The sequence below is a fragment of the Sturnus vulgaris genome, chromosome 9, assembly GCF_052056855.1.
Source record: "Sturnus vulgaris isolate bStuVul1 chromosome 9, bStuVul1.hap1, whole genome shotgun sequence".
Classification (NCBI taxonomy): domain Eukaryota; kingdom Metazoa; phylum Chordata; class Aves; order Passeriformes; family Sturnidae; genus Sturnus; species Sturnus vulgaris.
Window position 1 is genome coordinate 15,926,915 of NC_142251.1, and position 18,030 is coordinate 15,944,944.

General features: G+C 36.6%; 1 protein-coding gene across 2 annotated transcripts in view; it reads left to right on the forward strand.

The window, feature by feature from the left end:
• The window catches only part of PKN2 (protein kinase N2), a 54,924-nt gene that overhangs the window by 14,549 nt on the left and 22,345 nt on the right, over positions 1-18,030 (forward strand). For both annotated transcript variants that reach the window (XM_088169938.1, XM_014883954.2), the window contains exons 2-3: positions 9,429-9,729; positions 17,522-17,673. In XM_088169938.1, coding sequence (XP_088026064.1) covers positions 9,429-9,729; positions 17,522-17,673 — 453 coding nt within the window. The remainder of the gene's footprint in view (positions 1-9,428; positions 9,730-17,521; positions 17,674-18,030) is intronic.

Sequence of the window (18,030 nt, forward strand, 5' to 3'; positions counted from 1 at the left end):
CTGATTCCTTCGCCAGGATCTAGTATTTAACCACTTGGCCTCTTGCCTTATAAAACAGATGTTAGTATTATCTCTGATATGTATTGCTGCATTTATAATGTACAAAATAGTTGGCTGCTAAAGATGATGGCTTAATTAGAGTGGAATGTAGACTCTCAACTCTTCCATTAGTTTTGAAATGGCTAAAAATAGCTCCTGTAAAACATAGTAAAGCAAAATGGACTAACATATCAGTTGTCTGTGCTGAAAGTTGGACTTCGCCAGAAACAAAGAAATGTGAGAGTTTTTCTTTTCAATTATTAGGTATCCATCTCAGAAATTGAAATTTTCAGACAGGGACCCTTTTATTGTAGTTTTCAGATTAAAGAAATTCAGTATATTGGTCTTTAACAATCTCCTGATATTTGCATGTGTTATTGAGAAATTCCTGTTTATTCTGAGGATTTCTTTTTGCATCATTTCAATGTTTAAGATTTTTAACCTGCACTGAAATAACAGAGAAGTTCCAGTTGTAATGATTTGTTTCTGTAGTAAGGCATTTTAGCATTCTTCTCTTGCAGTTTAGGTAAAGTGTGTTACACTAAAGTACCACCACATAACAGATGTGGCAACAGCTGATATTGTGATTTGTGGATAAGCAGAATGGTCAATCTGTTACCCAGGATAGATAGTAATACTTTCTTAGTGGTAGCTATTATCTGATTCATTTTTATCATAATACGAAAAAATACCTTACCACTGGAATTGGACCTGATTGTCATTAAGCATTAATAAATTAGAGTTTGGCTTCCTTGAGGTTTTAATCTGCATAGTATTATTTAATTATTATGGTATTATATTTAATACTATAGTATTTATACATAGTATTATATTCATACATAGTATTTATTTAATTTCTGCATAGGTATTTCTGCATAATAACTAAAACTCCTTCACAAGCAGAACTTTACCCACGCATGTTTTTCTTAATGTTAACATTACAGCTGTTGAAAATGTATGGTTGCAGTAGTGACTCCTCTTTAAAGTAAGTATATTTTTGAATGAATGCCCATCAAATTATCACCCTTGTACAGTGTGCATTGAATTTGAGGAGGAGTTATCAAAGTCATAAGACATGATTGTGACTCATGTCTGGTGACTTGACCTTTTTACCTTTGAAAATCTCTTCTGCCAAATTAAATGCCACATCCTGTAGTTTGGATAATGTAGTAACATTATTTTTTCAAACATCTTGAGCTACATGTATCATATTACTCTGTTCTGAATGTTAGACAAAAACAGGTGAATGTTTTATGTGAAAAAAATTCAATAAACATATTTATATTGGGGTGACAGAACAAAATTACACTAACTTTTCAGTAGCAGCAGAAATTCTTGAGTTTAGGTGTTTGCTTTAACATGCACTTCACCAGGTATCTTACTGGTTTTGGTGGAAGCAGTATGGGGAAGGAGAGAGTGTTTCTCCCTGCTGGACACGTGACTGTTTCACTCCTACTTAGAGGCAAATTGACCGCACAACATTTGCATGACCTTCCCTTTGTCTGAAATAGTTCTGTTTCCTGAGTAAGTTGTGTTAGATTTCAAGCACTTCAAAGCATTTTAACAACTGCTTGCACCAAACTTGAGCTTAATGTAACTGCAGAGAAATCAGTCAAGTCAAACTGAGACAAGTCTCGTGATAAGAATTTCTCTCAAGACCCCTTCCTTGTTTCAGTCTCTGGCAGTAATTTGCAATGAGTGTATGAGTTTCTGAAAGAAATGGATACCAGGGATACCCCTATATAGGGTTTGGCAAGTGTATTAAAATACACCATATTTTAAAAGTACATACTGTGTATATTCAAGAAATAGTTTTAGGCCATTAGGATGAAGTTGTTTGTATATTATGTGGTAGAGAAAATTGCGGGTGTTCTCATGAAAAAAATCCAGTAACTTCTATGAGTTTTTTGAAAGTGTTTAAAGTAACAAGCAAAAAAATCAAAATTCACAAATGCCTAAGTCCCTCACAGTGCATAGTGTTTTGCTATCAGTTTTTAAATTTAAGGGGGTTTTATATTAAAGAAGCCTCAAACAGTCAAACACACACAAAGATGCTCATTTCTCTACTATTTACTATTTTTTATATTTTTATGGGATTTGGAATTTTTTTTCACCAAGGCATTTCTCAAAAGAAGACTTCAGTTTTTCTGTACAAATTCAGAAAATGCAAAACAAGATTGTGCATGAAATTCCTGTGTTGGCAGTAGGACACAGATACATGTCTGTTTTCACTGCCCAGTCCACTGCAGTAAGTGTACAACTCCAGGGTCTGTGCCTGAGGGACTTAGTCTTGAAATATTTTGTGCATCTTTGAACTTGCTTCTCTTTCACTTGTTCTGTCACTTAATCCGCCTGTCTTCCTCATCTTATAAAGGGGAGTGTGTATATTTACCACATTATTTATATATGCCATGATAAGGTTACAGGCATTAGATGAGAAATTATCATTTCAGTGTATTGATTGTGTGCATTTTGGTGAGGCTGCGTTTTAGGGGAATTACTTCAGTCTTCTTGGCACAGCTCTATAATACATCATTATTGGCTATATTTTCAGCATGCACTGTGGTATTAACATTTCATAAAATCCTTTTCCCTGTATCTTGAAAGGGATTGTTTATATTTTGGCATTTAATAGAGGTTCACCTACCATGTGTGGTCCGCTTGAAACCATGCTGTTTGCATAAAATGCAGTTTTCTTCTGAGTATATTATTCTCATATGTGATGAGAAGCTAAATGAAAACTAAGCAAAGTCTCATAGAGAATGGAGAAGTGGCATTATTATAGGCATAATTTCGTATACTGATCTTCTTGGGCACATGTTAATAAAGGTTGTGACAGCAGTCCCTAGAACTTTGCTATTTCTTTTGCACATCTGGAACTACAGAGGGGAAGTTTTGTTTCCACTGTACCGGACTCTATTGGAATTTTTGGCTTGGAGTCGGAACTTCAGTTTATAGATAGAAGTTGGGAAACTGCTGAAGTGATTGTACCACGCCTGTTGCCAGAATATGTAGTCATGCTTCTTGGATACTGTAGCCATTTCCTGATCTCCCATTTGAGTGCTCATCACCTGTGCTGTGCCATAGCCTCCACCAAGTTTTTGTGAGCCTGAGAAAGGTCACTGTGAGAATTTTCTTTCAGTGTCGTATTTCTTTGCAAGCCTCTTTGCAGGTTCTTCTCCCAGTTAAAACCATCAGGAGCTGCTACAATGAGAAGCAGCTGCAGGCCACATTTCTTAAAATGTTTTCTTTCCCTTCTGTAGCAAAGAAATCTCTCTCTTACGCCCCTTTCTCTCATCAGCGTTGGCACAGCACTGCATGGACACAATTTCTAGTTCTGTAAGCAAGTCTTTACTGCAGTTGGAGCATCTTTTGGGGGCCATGCTTTTCATCTTAGAAAACTCTGGCTGAATCAGGGATTTTTAGTGGCTGGAAGCTAGATGATAGCAAGGACTCCCTAGGGAATTTTATTACCTGTTTAGATGAGGTGTTTTGGCTGAGTTAGGCCATACAGTTTTTCATACCAGATCTGTAGGACCAACTGCTGCAGCCCAACAGCTATTGTGTGAGTGAAAGCAAACCTTCTTCCTAAAATCACAAACTGGGAGAGCATAGCAGAGGTGACCAGCTGATTGAGGACTTCCCTATTTAAGGAACACATTTTTCCTTTTTTTTTAAATCTATTTCATCTCTTACAGATGCAGTTGGGTGCTCGCTGTTTGTGCACAGGAATTGAACCCCATTTAATCAGTGTCCTACTTGAATTCATCCCTGTATAATGTAGTGGACTATGGATATTTCTGCCTTAAACAGCCTCTTGTTACAAAGCAGAAAGCTGTGACTTAGATTAAATTTAAATCCTGATTTGTGACATGTTAGCACAGCAAACTAATGCCAAAATCTATTAAGCTTCCAAGTTTTGGGTTTTTTTAGTTCTTGACATTGGGTGAGTGCTGAGATCTTGACCACAATCACATTTGCTCCTGAGCAGGAGGAAATAGTCCATGTAGTTCCAGTAATCCAGACAAGCCATCACATCTGGTTTTATGAATGACTTCAGGGTGGAAGGGAAGTTCGCAATTGATTAACATTGTTCGTAAAATCAAAGACTACTCTAGTTTTAGGAATTACTGTAGAGAACTTTGGGGACCTTGGCAGTTAGCTCAGAAAAGCAGCTTTTATTCTTTACCTTTTTTCTTCCCCAGAAAAAATTAGTCAGAAAATTATTATACTAAGATACCTAGTAGTTCCAAATCTGTACTTCTAGCTCATCAAAATTAAATTTCGAGTTAATAAACATTTAGTCTCTCTGGGTTATGATAACTTTTTAAATCATACATAAGATGAAAATCCTATTTTTATATAGCACTTTTTTTACTGTATTTGTCAAGCAGGTTTTTTTATTGTCTCATTTTCTGTTGAAAAGATTACTGAAATTTAAGAGCATATAAAAAGAAATTCTAATACTTTTAGGAAAAAATGGAAGCAGTTTTACTGTGAGTTTTGATAAGGTCTGGTTTGGGATTTTTTTCTGAAAGCAGGTTTAGTAGGTGCTAGTAGCACATCAGTGTGAAATGTAAATAATATTGTGCACGAGCACTCATCAGTTGTTAAGCATGGTGTAGTTTAAAGCTCCACATACCTTTCTATGACAGCTTCTAACAGAAATGAGGAATCTAAATTCTTGCTCTAATCAATATTGTCTATAATGAATATATGGTATAACACAGTGAAGTCGTACTGTGCTTTTAGGAGCAAGTCTTCAGTAGTTATTAATGCCCAGAGTTTTACTGTTATCTTCTAAGAGGGGGCAGTTTGAGAATCTCATTTAGAATTCAGAGCCATTCAGTTTACACAATTTAAGCAGATTCTCTGGTGTGTTCAGCTTCATGGTACTCTCCTCAGCAGTACCATTGTCACTGCCATGCAGTTTGTATGTTTTATTCTTAAATGGGATTTTGGTGTTAAATGCAGTATTTCAAAGCACCTGCTTCACCAAATATTTGGTTCAGAATTGATGTGAAGCAAAAGTACAAGCCCTGCATGGTTTTCATTATCAGTATTACTGATTTCTTTCACCACACCAGCCAGAATAGACTGTATTATTAAAAGACATGCTCAGACCTCTGCTCATTATTTTCAGCAGCTATACTTAAAACATTTCCCAGAAGTACAGAATTTGAAGGCTGGCATCTTGAATTAATCTACCTAAATAGGTAGTCTTGAGCCTGTAGTTGAAGTGAGGTTGAATCTATTTTAATGGGAAGGCTGCATAAATGAACTCCTTTTTTCTCCCCCCTTTTTTTGTTTGTTTGTTGTTTTGTTTTTTTTTAATTAAGCAGTATTATCTAGTTTGTTGTCTCTGATGGTTAATTGCGGTAAGCATATCTTCAAGTTTCATTAGACACTGAGATTGTCAGAAATCTGCAGTGGCTCAGAAACACGTGTTTGCCTCTGCAAAGAGGTGTGCAGTGCTGTCTCTCGTTGCTCCCACGGTGGGTGGGTGGTGACGCTGCCCTTGGCCGCTGCTCGGCCAAGACCCAGGTCCCCAGCAGTTTGCTGTGACACGGGGGGAGGATGCTGTGCTGAGCTGGCCAGTACTGGGACCACGCAGCAAAGACTGGCCCCTCACTTTTAACCAGCAGTCAAAGAACTACCAGAATTTAAAAAGAAACTGAGAATCGGTAACTGGCTGACCATTCTTTTGCCTTGGATCGTAAAGCAGTGGGGCCTGTTCTCTGTTTTGCCAGCAGAAGTGGTTTAGTCATTATCTGTTTCAGAGCATTTCCAAACTTAAGATATTTTATGTTAAGTGATTTGGAGAGGGAGAGTAAAGGGAAGAGTTGTGCAAAATTCATTGGTAGCTTCTTGGCATAGAGAATGTGAATGGTTTCTTCTGTTTTTGCACACTGCAGTTTGAGCACTGCATAGGAAAGGACTTGGGCCCTGCCCCTAACTGTTGTTTCTTTTTACACTTAATTTTCAGGTTGAGTGGGCAGAACATTTGCAACCTAAAGGATGTGAGGTTCATCCTGGGAGGGAGTTTATGCAAATGAGAAAAATAGTTTTTTGAAAGAATATTCAACTCTAAGCAGAGACTTGCAATAGGATGTCATCTAATAAAGCTGGAATATGCTGTATTTTAAGTAACTTCAGTTTAAAAGTATAGTTTTGATTTTGGCATTTGGGAGATGCTTTTCTTAAAGAAAAAAATCCTACCTCATTTTGCTGATTTAATTATTAGATGTTCTGTCCTGTTGTGCCATTGTGGACATTATCTTCATCTTAAACTGGAACACTTTCGAGGCTGCTCGTCTTAGCAGCTTGGGGCTCTGTCTCAAACCTTTGCTGCATCTCAGCAGCAAAGCACGTCAGTGCAGGACCAGAGCAGCTTGGCTTGCAGAACACATTCTGCATTCACAGTGACCTCCAAGGGTCACTGAGTGCACAGTTGACTCCTTGGAAGCATTTCTTTCACGGTGACCTTTGTGCCAAATGACACATCTGGATAACTAGGTGAGAGAATACTTCTTGCTCAAAAGTATAATTGACTCTGGATGACAGGAGAGACAGAAGTAGTATCATCTGTGGCTTTTGGGGAGATTCAAAAAAGAATATTTAAATGTACAGGCAGTGTGATCAGCTTCCAGTGTTAGCATCCACACTATTGAACTCTCTACTGTCTCAAAAGCAGATTGAAGAAAACAAGTCTATCCTGAAGCCTTTAAATCCAGGAGCAAAGATGCTGCTGAGACTGCTCAGGATGAGGAGAACTTTAACTCAATTACTGCAAATTCAGAAGGCAAATTACTAATGATCATGGAGATTTAATTTCATTGAAGACTTACTAGAGACTCTGTCTGGAACAAGGGCTCCAAAAACCTTTTTATGGAAGAACATCACATCACTAACAGATGGGATGTAGAGTTTGTAGAGGGATAAAAGCCTTCCCTTGTAACAAAATACATTATTGTTCAATGGATGAACAATTAACTGAAGTCTCTTTGGTAAACCCCAGTGAATAATATTTTTTAATTATTTATATCTTAATTACATTGTTCTGTTTGAGACGTGTACATTCTTGGCATAATTTTAGCAAACTTTAGGTGATAAATAGCATAGGATAAAGGTTTTCTTTGGGGTTTAGGGTTATTTTGGTGGTTTTACTATTTTATTTGGGTTTTTTTACATTTCTCATTTTTCTTTCTCCTCTGAACTTTAAAAAGTATAATATCCTGCTTTAAGGAAGCAGGTGATACAGAAGTTTATTTCTAGAAGGCTTGCAGAACAGGCATGAATAATTGTGCTGTAAAAATATATGCTTTTTATTTACTAACTTTTTTAAATCTCTTTTTTTAAAGGCTGAGTAGTAACATCCTAATCTTGATGCTCTTTTTTGTCATCCTTAATTTTTATATGTTATACAAACAGGGAAATCAAAGATCTTAATCTGATTTGGATATGCTTACTACTTAAATAATTTGCCATACAGTCGTTATATCAATTTATTTTCAGTTTCAGTTTTCTCAAAACTAAACACATGGTGGATGGCTTCCTTCATTATGGATAGGAGCCTTTGTACTAGTTGCTCATTGCTATTGATTATTCTGTTTTTTTAAAGAATCTATTCTATTTTATGTGCCTATATATGGAAACAATGTCATGTATTTCCCAGTACAGCTATTAATAGCTTCTCTACATATGCATAATTATTTATTTTAATCTGCACTGACAGAAAAGCACTCACAAGTGCACTTAAAGTAAATTTGCATGAGTTTTCTTCCCTTTCATTTCTTACTCAGTTTGTCATTTTTAAATTGCCTGCTTGCTCTCTTTTTTACTGATAGTCAAACTGTGGCAAGATGGCGCTTCTGACTACTTTGAATATTTAAGAATCTTTGAGCTGTTAACTTTTCATACTAAAAGTAGAAGCTGTGGGTAGAAAAGTTTTAATGAGAGATTCAGGAAACTTGTGAAATAATAGTTGAGAACTAGTAGATTGCATCTTGCTGATGTAAGGCAGTGTTTCTGGAATATGCACAGACTGAAATAGTTTGACCAACATTATCTGTTGACTTGTAGGTTCCAGGCACAACCTTCGTGATCCAAACTCTTTTGAAAACCAAGTTACTGTAGAGTATCTGTAGTGGTTTTGTGTTCTGGACGTTCTTGGGTTCATTGGCCTGATGCTGTGCTCCTCAAACTCCCTCCAGAACACTTTCTTCTACTGTTTACTGTGATGATAACTGATTTTATGACAAGAACTTTCAACATTTTAATTATGCCTTAAAACACCTTTTTGTCCACCCCATTTTTCAGAACTCAAGGCAACTTCATCATAGTGTTTAAGAAAATTTTGGTCTTTTGGATATTTGCACGCAAATCAGGCTAGACATGTATTAAATGAATTCTGAATTAGGATTGGATCAAATTCAATTTCAGGAGAACACTTCTTTGATTTTCACTCATTTACCTCTAGCTGAAATTTTTTGGGTAGGACCTAATGTCTGCTCATTGTCTGGGGTCTGTGCATAAGGCACAGAAATCTTGTCACATATGTAATTAATTGTATATGAACTTCACTGGTGCAGGTTCCATAATGTGCCCTTTGTGCTCTTACTTCTCAGTGATATGTGAATGTATAGGAGGCACGATTATGACCCCCTGTGTACTGGGGGTCTGAAGACTTTTCATCTCCTGTTCCCTTACTGCACCAACTCCTGTTCCATGATTGCAGTTTTTTTTTATTTCAGCCTAGCTTGCCTGCACAAGAAATTAAGATCTGGCTTTCTTGAATCATTATTATTTTTTAAAGTGAAAGGTTTTACTTGAAGGATTTAAAACATAAAAAGACCTGATAAATGTATTTCCAGTAACAACTTCACAAGTCTTTATAGATATGCCAGTATTTCTTTAAACAACTGCAAAGATCACTACTTTTTTTTTTAACAATCTTTAAAAGCAACCTATTATAAAGAATGTATAAAATTTAATCACAGATTATAATTGTTCGAGGTTAGTCTTCTTTCCTCTATCCATCTTGTCTATTAAAACATAAATCTATAAAATTAAAAACGTGACTCATTAGCTCTGATGTGTATAACTGCCAGGCAAGCAGCCATGACAAATCCAGAAGTATTTAAATCTCTCGGTGTTAAAAATAGGCATAGTAAAGATGTCACTAAATTTAAAATAAATCTGTTGTAAAATGTATCTCCAGTTAACATTATATCTTGTGATATTGTTGCTTTAGGTCATTGTGGATGTAACCCGAGGTTAGTGAATGGGCTTACAGGTTTAATGTACAGGGACCTGAGTGCTGGGCACTGTAAGTGTGTGTTGTCAGAAACAGTGTTGCCTGGTGATTATATTACTGTTTTTCTTCCTAGGGGGATGCCAAAGGTCTTGTAACCTCTGAGAATGTGAGTACTGGCCAGAAGTTGGACTTCTCAGATACAATGGTACAGCAGAAGCTGGATGAAATAAAGGACCAAATCAAGCGAGAAATAAGAAAGGAACTTAAAATCAAGGAGGGAGCAGAGAACCTCAGGAAGGTCACAACGGATAAAAAGAACTTGGCATATGTGGACAACATTTTGAAAAAATCGAATAAGAAGTTAGAAGACTTGCATCATAAGTTACAGGAGCTAAATGCACACATTGTTGTAACAGATCTCGAAGATGTTGCAGGTACCATGTGTTACTGTGAAATCAGTTTTTCTTTGTGGCTGAGATAATCTCTCCCCATTTCACTTGAAAAAATTGTTTTGTGAATGAGCAAATCTGTACCTGGTGAGCTTGTTATTTATGTATGTCTCTTTGTTTTGATTCACAAATCAGTATCCAGTAGCTTTGAGTTTTAAATTCTTTTTTAGGGAACAGTGTATTTTATGAATTATGAAGTCCTCACTTTCAGTTCTTGGCATACTAGAATAATGTTTCCTAGTAGCTTTTCACTGTGTGAAAGAAAATTTCATTAACTCTTCCAGTGACATTCTCTGAATTACACATCAGCATTGATGTACCTTTTTATTCAATGTGGGGAAAACTACAACATTTATGCTTAAAATTTTGGTTGGTTTTTGGTTTTTTAAACTTAAGACTTAACTTAGAAAATGTGTGTTTTTCTGTTGTGCTGTTATTTAACCTATCAAACATTTCTTACAGTGACATTTCTTACAATTTGTTAAATCTGCAGCCTTTTCCACAGCAAAGCTACCATTTTAAAGACAATTTGAAATTATTTTCACAGAATGGTTTAGTTAATGGTTTTAATTAGTATTTTCTGTGGCATGGCAGTGAGTCAGTACTAATTTTGAATGTATTTTTAAAAAAATACCAGGATTGGTATTTTAAGATGGAATGTTGTGAAAGTAAACAGTCCTCTTTCAGCTTTGTGGAGTGGCCTGGAGATACTGCCAGCCTGGTGATTTCACATTGCACAGACTCTTCTTGGCAAAAAGTTAATAATGTGCACAGACCATCGAAGATTCATGTGAAGTGAATGCCAAGCCTAAGGAAGCTTGGGCAGTAGAATAAAAGTCTGCATCATCCTTGTGCTGAAAGGTTGTTTATAATGAGAATTTAGGAAACACTGGCAAGTGATGTCAGCAATTCATAATTTGGCCCAGTGACATGCTGCAAAGGTGTTCAAATGTCCATGGTGGCCTGTGCAGTTTCTTTTTTGCATTTGATTTGTGTGAGGATACAAGAGGTGGAGCAGGGACACAACTGGAACTAGTGAGGCCAAGTGGTTGCTGCAGCATGAAATGGAAATGAATACAATAATGAATGCTTCTAATAGCCATTGGGCTTTTGGTAGGCATGAAGCATTCTGTTCCATGTCAGTTAAGGTTTATGAAAATCTGCTTCAGTATTGACAGGAGTGTGACTTTTAAAGGAGCAGGAAGAGTGGAACAGATAATTACATATAAATTGTGTACGGACCAAATATTAAAAATCTCTGCAGACATAATTTGCAAAATTCATCTAGCAGTAGAACCTGGAAAGTTGATGGGCACAGAAATGCTCTTGTTAGAATGCTCCCTTCCAGTGTAGCATTTTAAAAAGCCTTACCATAATGAGGTAATGAGCAATATTGTCATTGTGCATGTCTTGGGAAATGCAGGAGAGACTCAAAGGTTAAAAGATCATGGTTGATCTTATGTGCCTCTACATGCTTTTGATCCACGCTAAACTTCTTAAGACTGTGTCCTTAAATTCCATTCTGTTCTAGGTGTTACCAGTAGATAGACTGTACAGTCTTACTCATGGAAATAGACAAGAAAAACTTGCAAATTCCATTGAGATCTTTATATTCTCGGTAAAGAATCACATCAGGTATTCCCATGCAAGACCCATTTTAATAGAATATTTTGCATAATCTTCTTGAGGAAAAAAAAGAGTAATCTCTAATTCTGTTAATACCTCTTTTTAGATAAAGGATTTGGAAGCACCCACCCTCCAAAGCTGAAGTGCTTGAGTTTTTTTGTAATGTTTGCCTTATAATTTGTGCTTGTCTCCTTCCTCATTCAGTAGTTCATGGAGGGGGAGCACTATCAGTAAATGTTGTCTGTCTTGAGACTAATAGCTGCAAGTCATCTTGGTGATATTTTGATTTTTAATACTGAAGTCTTGGGCTTGACTTAAGATATTGGTGAACTTGGTCTTTGCAAAATAAAGTTGGTAATATCAAAGTTATGACCTGCCAACTGTGTGTGTACATGTGGATACACACACAGGATATTGAGGAAGTACATGGATGCATAACTCTAGAGGTCACTGCCATCTGACATAAGATACCTCAGTGGACAGGTCACAGTCACCTCACTTCAGGGATTCTTGGTTTTGCTGAAATAGGCAGTGAATTTAATAACCAGTTACTGGTGAGTATGGGAGCTCCCCCAAAAAGTTCATGGTTTCCAGTGGTTGTCTTTATTCATTGTTACTGCTTTTCACTTCAGCTTGTGTTTGACCTTCTTCTGGTCACTTAGTAACAAGTTATTTAAAAGAGAAAAGGAAATATATGGGAAACTTTTAGACTCTGCCCATCATGAATGCTGAAAATAACGTAAAGAGGGTTCAAGAGCTGTGGGAGTCAAGATTGTGTTCTCTTTGTCTTCTTTAATACTTCTCAGTATTAATGCCCTGTGTTTTCCCCTGTCTAACAGAATATACTGTGTAGGTTTTTCCGGTTCTAAGTAGCAAAGTCAGAATTGAGATTCATTGACCTGATCCCTTTGACTTGTCAGATCTGAACTCTAAAGATATTTTGACTGTTCTGTTGACTGGTTGAAAAGTTTGGTAATGTAAGAGTCACTTAATCTTCCCTTTTTCCTGTGTCTGAAAAGTGGGTGTGAACATGTATTTGTAAAGTGCTCCCAATTTAGAGCTGAGAAATGCTACACAGGCTGTTGTGACTCTTTCTGTTGCTTATGGTATTGAGCAGTAACTTCTATTACTTTAACAAGCCACTAATTTTAGTGTAACTGCTTTGTAATCAGCACAGTGTAATCAATACATGTTGAAATAATTAAATGTAGTGTTAACAAATCTACTGTAGAAAAATGTGTTTTAATAACATTCCATTCCAAGCAAGTTTAGATGTTTTTATGGTAGTTTGCCTAGAGCTGAAAGCTCACAATTATTCGAAGAATTGGTACTAAACGTTAACCAGGAAGTGCAGTTTGTCAAAAAGTTTTATTACAGCATGTGAGGGTAGATTTGACAGTGGGTATGGGATTCAGAAACAACTTTTGGCATAACATAGGTGTACTTTACCTTATAGGGGTTGCTTATGAATCTAAGTTTGTTTTAGAAGTGGGACTTTGTACCCAAGTCTGCCATTGTTGTACAGTTCATTAGTCATACAAGGATGCAGAATTTAAAGATTTGTAGGTCAACACTTTAAAGTGAAGCAGAATCCTCCAATTTAAAATGAGCAGGACAAGCCTAGCAACCCATTATTGCTGAAAGTCTGAGAGATGTAATGTGTTACGTGGGGATGATTACTTCTGTTTTAGAGATGAAGAAATTTTGTGTCTAGAAAACATACTGCTACAGAATAGCAGAGATTAAATTGATGGTTTTATGTTTGTGTCAAAAGTAGCAGTACCGGTTGTGGTTTCTGATATGACTCAGGGAGGTGTAAGACTGAAATAGCTTACCTACAGCAAGTTACTGATTTAATTAGACATATAGCTAATACATAGAATATCTATAAATTTAGAAATTGATCTGTTTCATAGAGCTGAAATTAAGGGAGATAGATAGAGAGGTGCAATGAGAGGAAGACCTTTGAGCATATCAATAAAATATGGAGAAAATGAACTCAAAGACAAGTTCCTGCCTTTTCTTCCATCCTCCTAATTGACATGGAAGCTATCCACTTTACATCAAATTTGGCTGTAGGCATTGCAAAGAAAATAAATTTTTTGTTTAAGAATAAGATTAGCTGACTATTTGGAGGATTTCTTTGTCCTTACAAAGGAGATTTATCTGTTGGACACCAAAGTGTCCACATAAGACCAATTACTGGAAATTGGTAGAGTCAGCAACCAAACTGATAATAGGTAGTGACTTTTTAGACAGCAGACTCCACCTACAAGGTCATATCCATATGAATTTCATGGCAACTTTTGGGAACCTCCGTGTAGGATAGTATTATTGATGCAATTTGAAACAATCTCCTGTCACTTTTTTAGTAGTTAAAATTAGCTGTTACCTAATGGAAATTCAGTTGAATTTCAGAAGTTTCCAGGAGGTCAATGCTGGATGTTTTCTGTATGTCCACTGCTGCCTTGGACCTACTAATGACTTAGTTCAAGTGCTGATCCAACCTTCTGACTCCCTGAGAAAAGCCTGACAATGCATCTTTCTTCCTCCCTTCAGCAATGCCTAAATGCATTGCAGGTATTTCTGTTGGGTATGTCACCAATGAGGCTAACTGCAATTAAATATCCTCAAATAAGATTAAAATTAACTATTTACCAAAGGGTAAATAGTTGTTAATTGAGTTGCTGTTAATGGAGTACTTAAGCAGCACGCTGCAGTGCCATCTGGGAACCCCAGTTCAGAAAGTTACGTGGAATCCTAGATTTCACACTGAGCTTACTGAAGAAATAGCATATGTAGCATCTGGGGAGGAGATCCCAAAGGAATGAGCAGCAGTCTCAGAAAAGTAGAGTTACATAACTAGTCTGTGTAAATATAATGTAGATGGCAGTGATGGTAAAAGGCGATTTAGAAGCAAGAAGTTTTTACTGGTGAGCACTATACAAACTCAAACTGGAAAGGTTTTCAGAAGAGCAAAGATCACAGTTCAGATAAGCATTTCATACTGAAAACTGCCATTGTCCTCATGTAATAATTAAACAACTTAAATATTTAAAAAATCATCCCTATTAATTTATTTTAAGTCTGGTGAGTATATTTTTATGGAAACACGATTTTTCAGGTGCTGGGGAAGCAGCACTGCAGCTCTCCCAGCAGCCTGGATGTGTGCTAGCAAGCTGCACAAAACTCACTAGTGTTAAGCAACAACATTCATAGTTGTTCAGCATAATAAGATATCTATTTGCTTGAAGTCAAGTTCACTTGAAATGGATCTGTTAATTCACTCAATACTCACTGTCAAGAAGAATATTTGGGCATAGGAGCCTGAGCCTGTACCGCAGTAAAGCCCTTGCTGTCTGATGCAAAGCTGTACTTGAATGTATCCAAAATGGCTAGTCTTGTACTGCCCTTACTAACAAACAGATGGGGCAAACTGGAGAATCTCTTCCGTTGCCCAGTCCCTACCATGAGTGAAATATCAATTTTCTGTTAGTACTTAATTCTTGTTTAACTTCAGGCATATACATAAATCCCATTGATTGCAATTACCTGGATAAATGTATTACTTATTTGTACTATGAAGATAACTAAATTCCTTCAGAGGAGATTTGACCCCGTCTGTAAAGTGTTTTACACAAATTAATCTGAGATAACTAGCCATGCAAAGTCATTACAACCTTCCAGAACAAAGAGAAAAGGAAACAGCTAATACAGATGTTGCTTGTAGTGTTGCTGCTAAGACTGTCAATGCTTTCTGTACTAGAACCAGTTTGTCTGGCTGATTTAAAAATTAATCTGAATTCTATAAGAAGCTGCCTCGAGCTGCTTACTGAGTAGTAATTGGGAGGTCGGCTGGGGGGATGGTAGAAGGAATCCCTTGGAAAGCATTTCTGAAAAGCTATTGGTAATTTTTTTTTTCTTAAGAACATAATATGTTAAGAAACATGTTGTTCCATATTTGGGAGTTTAGTGAGCAGCTATTATGCCTGACAGCAAAAAATTACTTCTTCCTAGCAATCAGTCCCTATTGCAGAAAAGCTTCCTTTGCTATAAGTTACTAACAAAGCATATAGTATAACAATTTTAACTAAGTAGTAGAGGGTGGGTTACACGTACAGAGCAACTCTTGAGATGACCCAGGTAAGTGGTGTGGTTCCGCCTTCACAGCGGAGCCATGCAAAGGCAGATAATGACAGCGCCTGGGCAGCCTGCAACATGGGATCTCTAATTAGTCCTTAACTTGCAACTTGAGTGTTGTTCTAATGCAAAGAAAGGCAGCTTGTGTGCATCTTTAAATCTGTGAAAACAGACTTCAGGAGCCCCACAGCCTTCACAGGGATCATCAGAGGGCCAGGATCTTTAAATGGTAGAGGCTTGCATGATATATCTAAAGTTGGTAAATATTCATTTATATGATGAATCTACTTTTCAAGGAGACTTGACACTGTGACTTTCGAGTTCATGTTTGTTCTCATTTTGAATAGATCATTAGATGAGGATTAGTTGAACGTGCAGACGTAAGTTATAGGAAAACATTTTGTTCATCTTTGTTTTACTAATAACAGATTTAAGGTAAAGCTCTTCAAGTCAAGTTCCACAGAGGAACCAAGCCAAAACACTGAGGAGAGGATCAATGACAAAACAGCTGAGGAGTAATGCAGATTTTTTTTTTTTTAATTTATTTATTTTAGCACCCAGTATTTTCTGTCCTACCTTTAAGTAGTGAGGATTCAGTAAGAGACTTGAAGTGGCTTGAAGTGAAGAGTGAATTAGCAGCAGAGGAAATGAAAACTCTTTACATGAAATCTGTATGCAGCCTCAGCAAAGATTACAGTTTAGGAGGAAATTACCCAGCAAATTTGAAAGCAACATGTATTAAATCTCCAAAAGTAGTTACTAGAAGCCTTTACAGAAGAAATATGAAAAGGCAGATAAGGCACCTCCCCTTGACACCTCATAAGTAAAAATTTGTAAGTTACTAGTGCTCTGCCTGTGTTTTCTGGTAATTGAGGATTTCAGGAAGTTGATTCCTCATCCTAGTTTTAATATAAGGAAGATTATTACAATTGGAAAAATGATTGTACAATTAGAAAAATTATTTGTGTTCGGTAAATAATGTGTTCCAGGAATCCAGTGCCATTTGTCCCTAGAGAAGGTATTCTCTCAGTTGATAGGGTAGAAAATTTATTTATTTATTGGAAATAAATTGTCCTCTTTTACCAAAAGGTTGGAAGTCATTGGGACCGTTAGGGAAGATAGTTAGCTCTAAGGATAGATGTGTTGGAAATAGTTCAGTGGCCACTTATTTTCAATTTACTAACAGTTCATGTTGCAGAAGCTGAAATACGAAGTTATTTAATAGACTGGTTATGAAAAGTTAAGGAGTTTGACTTTATAATTTAATTGATAAAACTTACTTGCATTCCATTAAATTACCCAAACATAGTAATATTGTTACCCAGACTCAAACATAGTAATATTGTTAAATGAAAAATCTTTCTCCTTCCCATAGATCAGTCAGTTGTTCAGTAACCTGTCTGTCTATATATCCAGTTCTCCCAGATTTCTGTTACGACTGCAGAGCAGAAAACATTCAGCTTTACAATAAGAAAAAGGCTTATTTTATCTGTTCTTAATTTTCACATTAACAGTGTCTGCAGTATTCACACTAAAATGGATGAGGATCTACTCAAGAGCTGTATTCAGACAGTGCTCATTAGTATCTAATACTACTATCCAAGTTTGTTGTTAAAACACTTTGATTTAAAATCAGGAGTGTAAGAAAGCTTAATGGAAAACTGCATTTTTTAATTGACTCAAGATGTTCTAGAAGAATTAAATCTCCTTTGAAATAAAAATAGGCTCAGCTGCAAACCTGCCTGTTTGCCCGCTCCCGGAAGTGATTCATGTGAATTAGGACATGTGTAGGAGTCACAGGGCTCTCGGGAGGCTTTTCATGTTAAGGCGCATTTGCAGTGCTGTTGCAAAGTAGCTCTGGACAGGAGAGTCACTCTTAATTCTCAAGTATGATGTTCCAGTTTTGTTTAACCTGTAACTTCATAAAATAGAGTGTAAGTGTGTTTTGGGGGAGTGGTCTGGGTGTTCCTGTGTTTTTTCTGCATGCTTATATCTTACCTTTAATTCACAGATTGTCCTAGCACTCCTGATACTCCAAATAGCGATCCTCGGTTTTCTACGAACAACAGATTGATGGCCTTAAAGAAGCAGTTGGATATAGAACTGAAGGTAAAACAGGGAGCAGAAAATATGATACAGATGTACTCAAACGGCTCTTCAAAGGTAAGGCTTTGGAATGCTTAAAGATCATGAAATGAATATGGGTTTTCACATTGCTGTAATATGACTGTACAATTATAAACAGTATGCAACTTAAGTATTTTAGTTTGGGCTATATTTTTGTTAAAGAGTTACATCAAATCTGCTACAAATTACTGTACCATTTTTTGGTGTGGTTCGATACCCACTGAAGTGATTGTTTTATCAGTTTGTGCAGATGCAGTTCAACCTAAATAATAAATCCGGCTTACTAAATTTAGTACATCTAGTAATCTTAGACCATGTGGGATTCACTTAGCAGCAAAGCTTGGTACAACTGACTGGTGTCTGGTGTTTTTCCTAGCTCCACTCAAAAAAAAA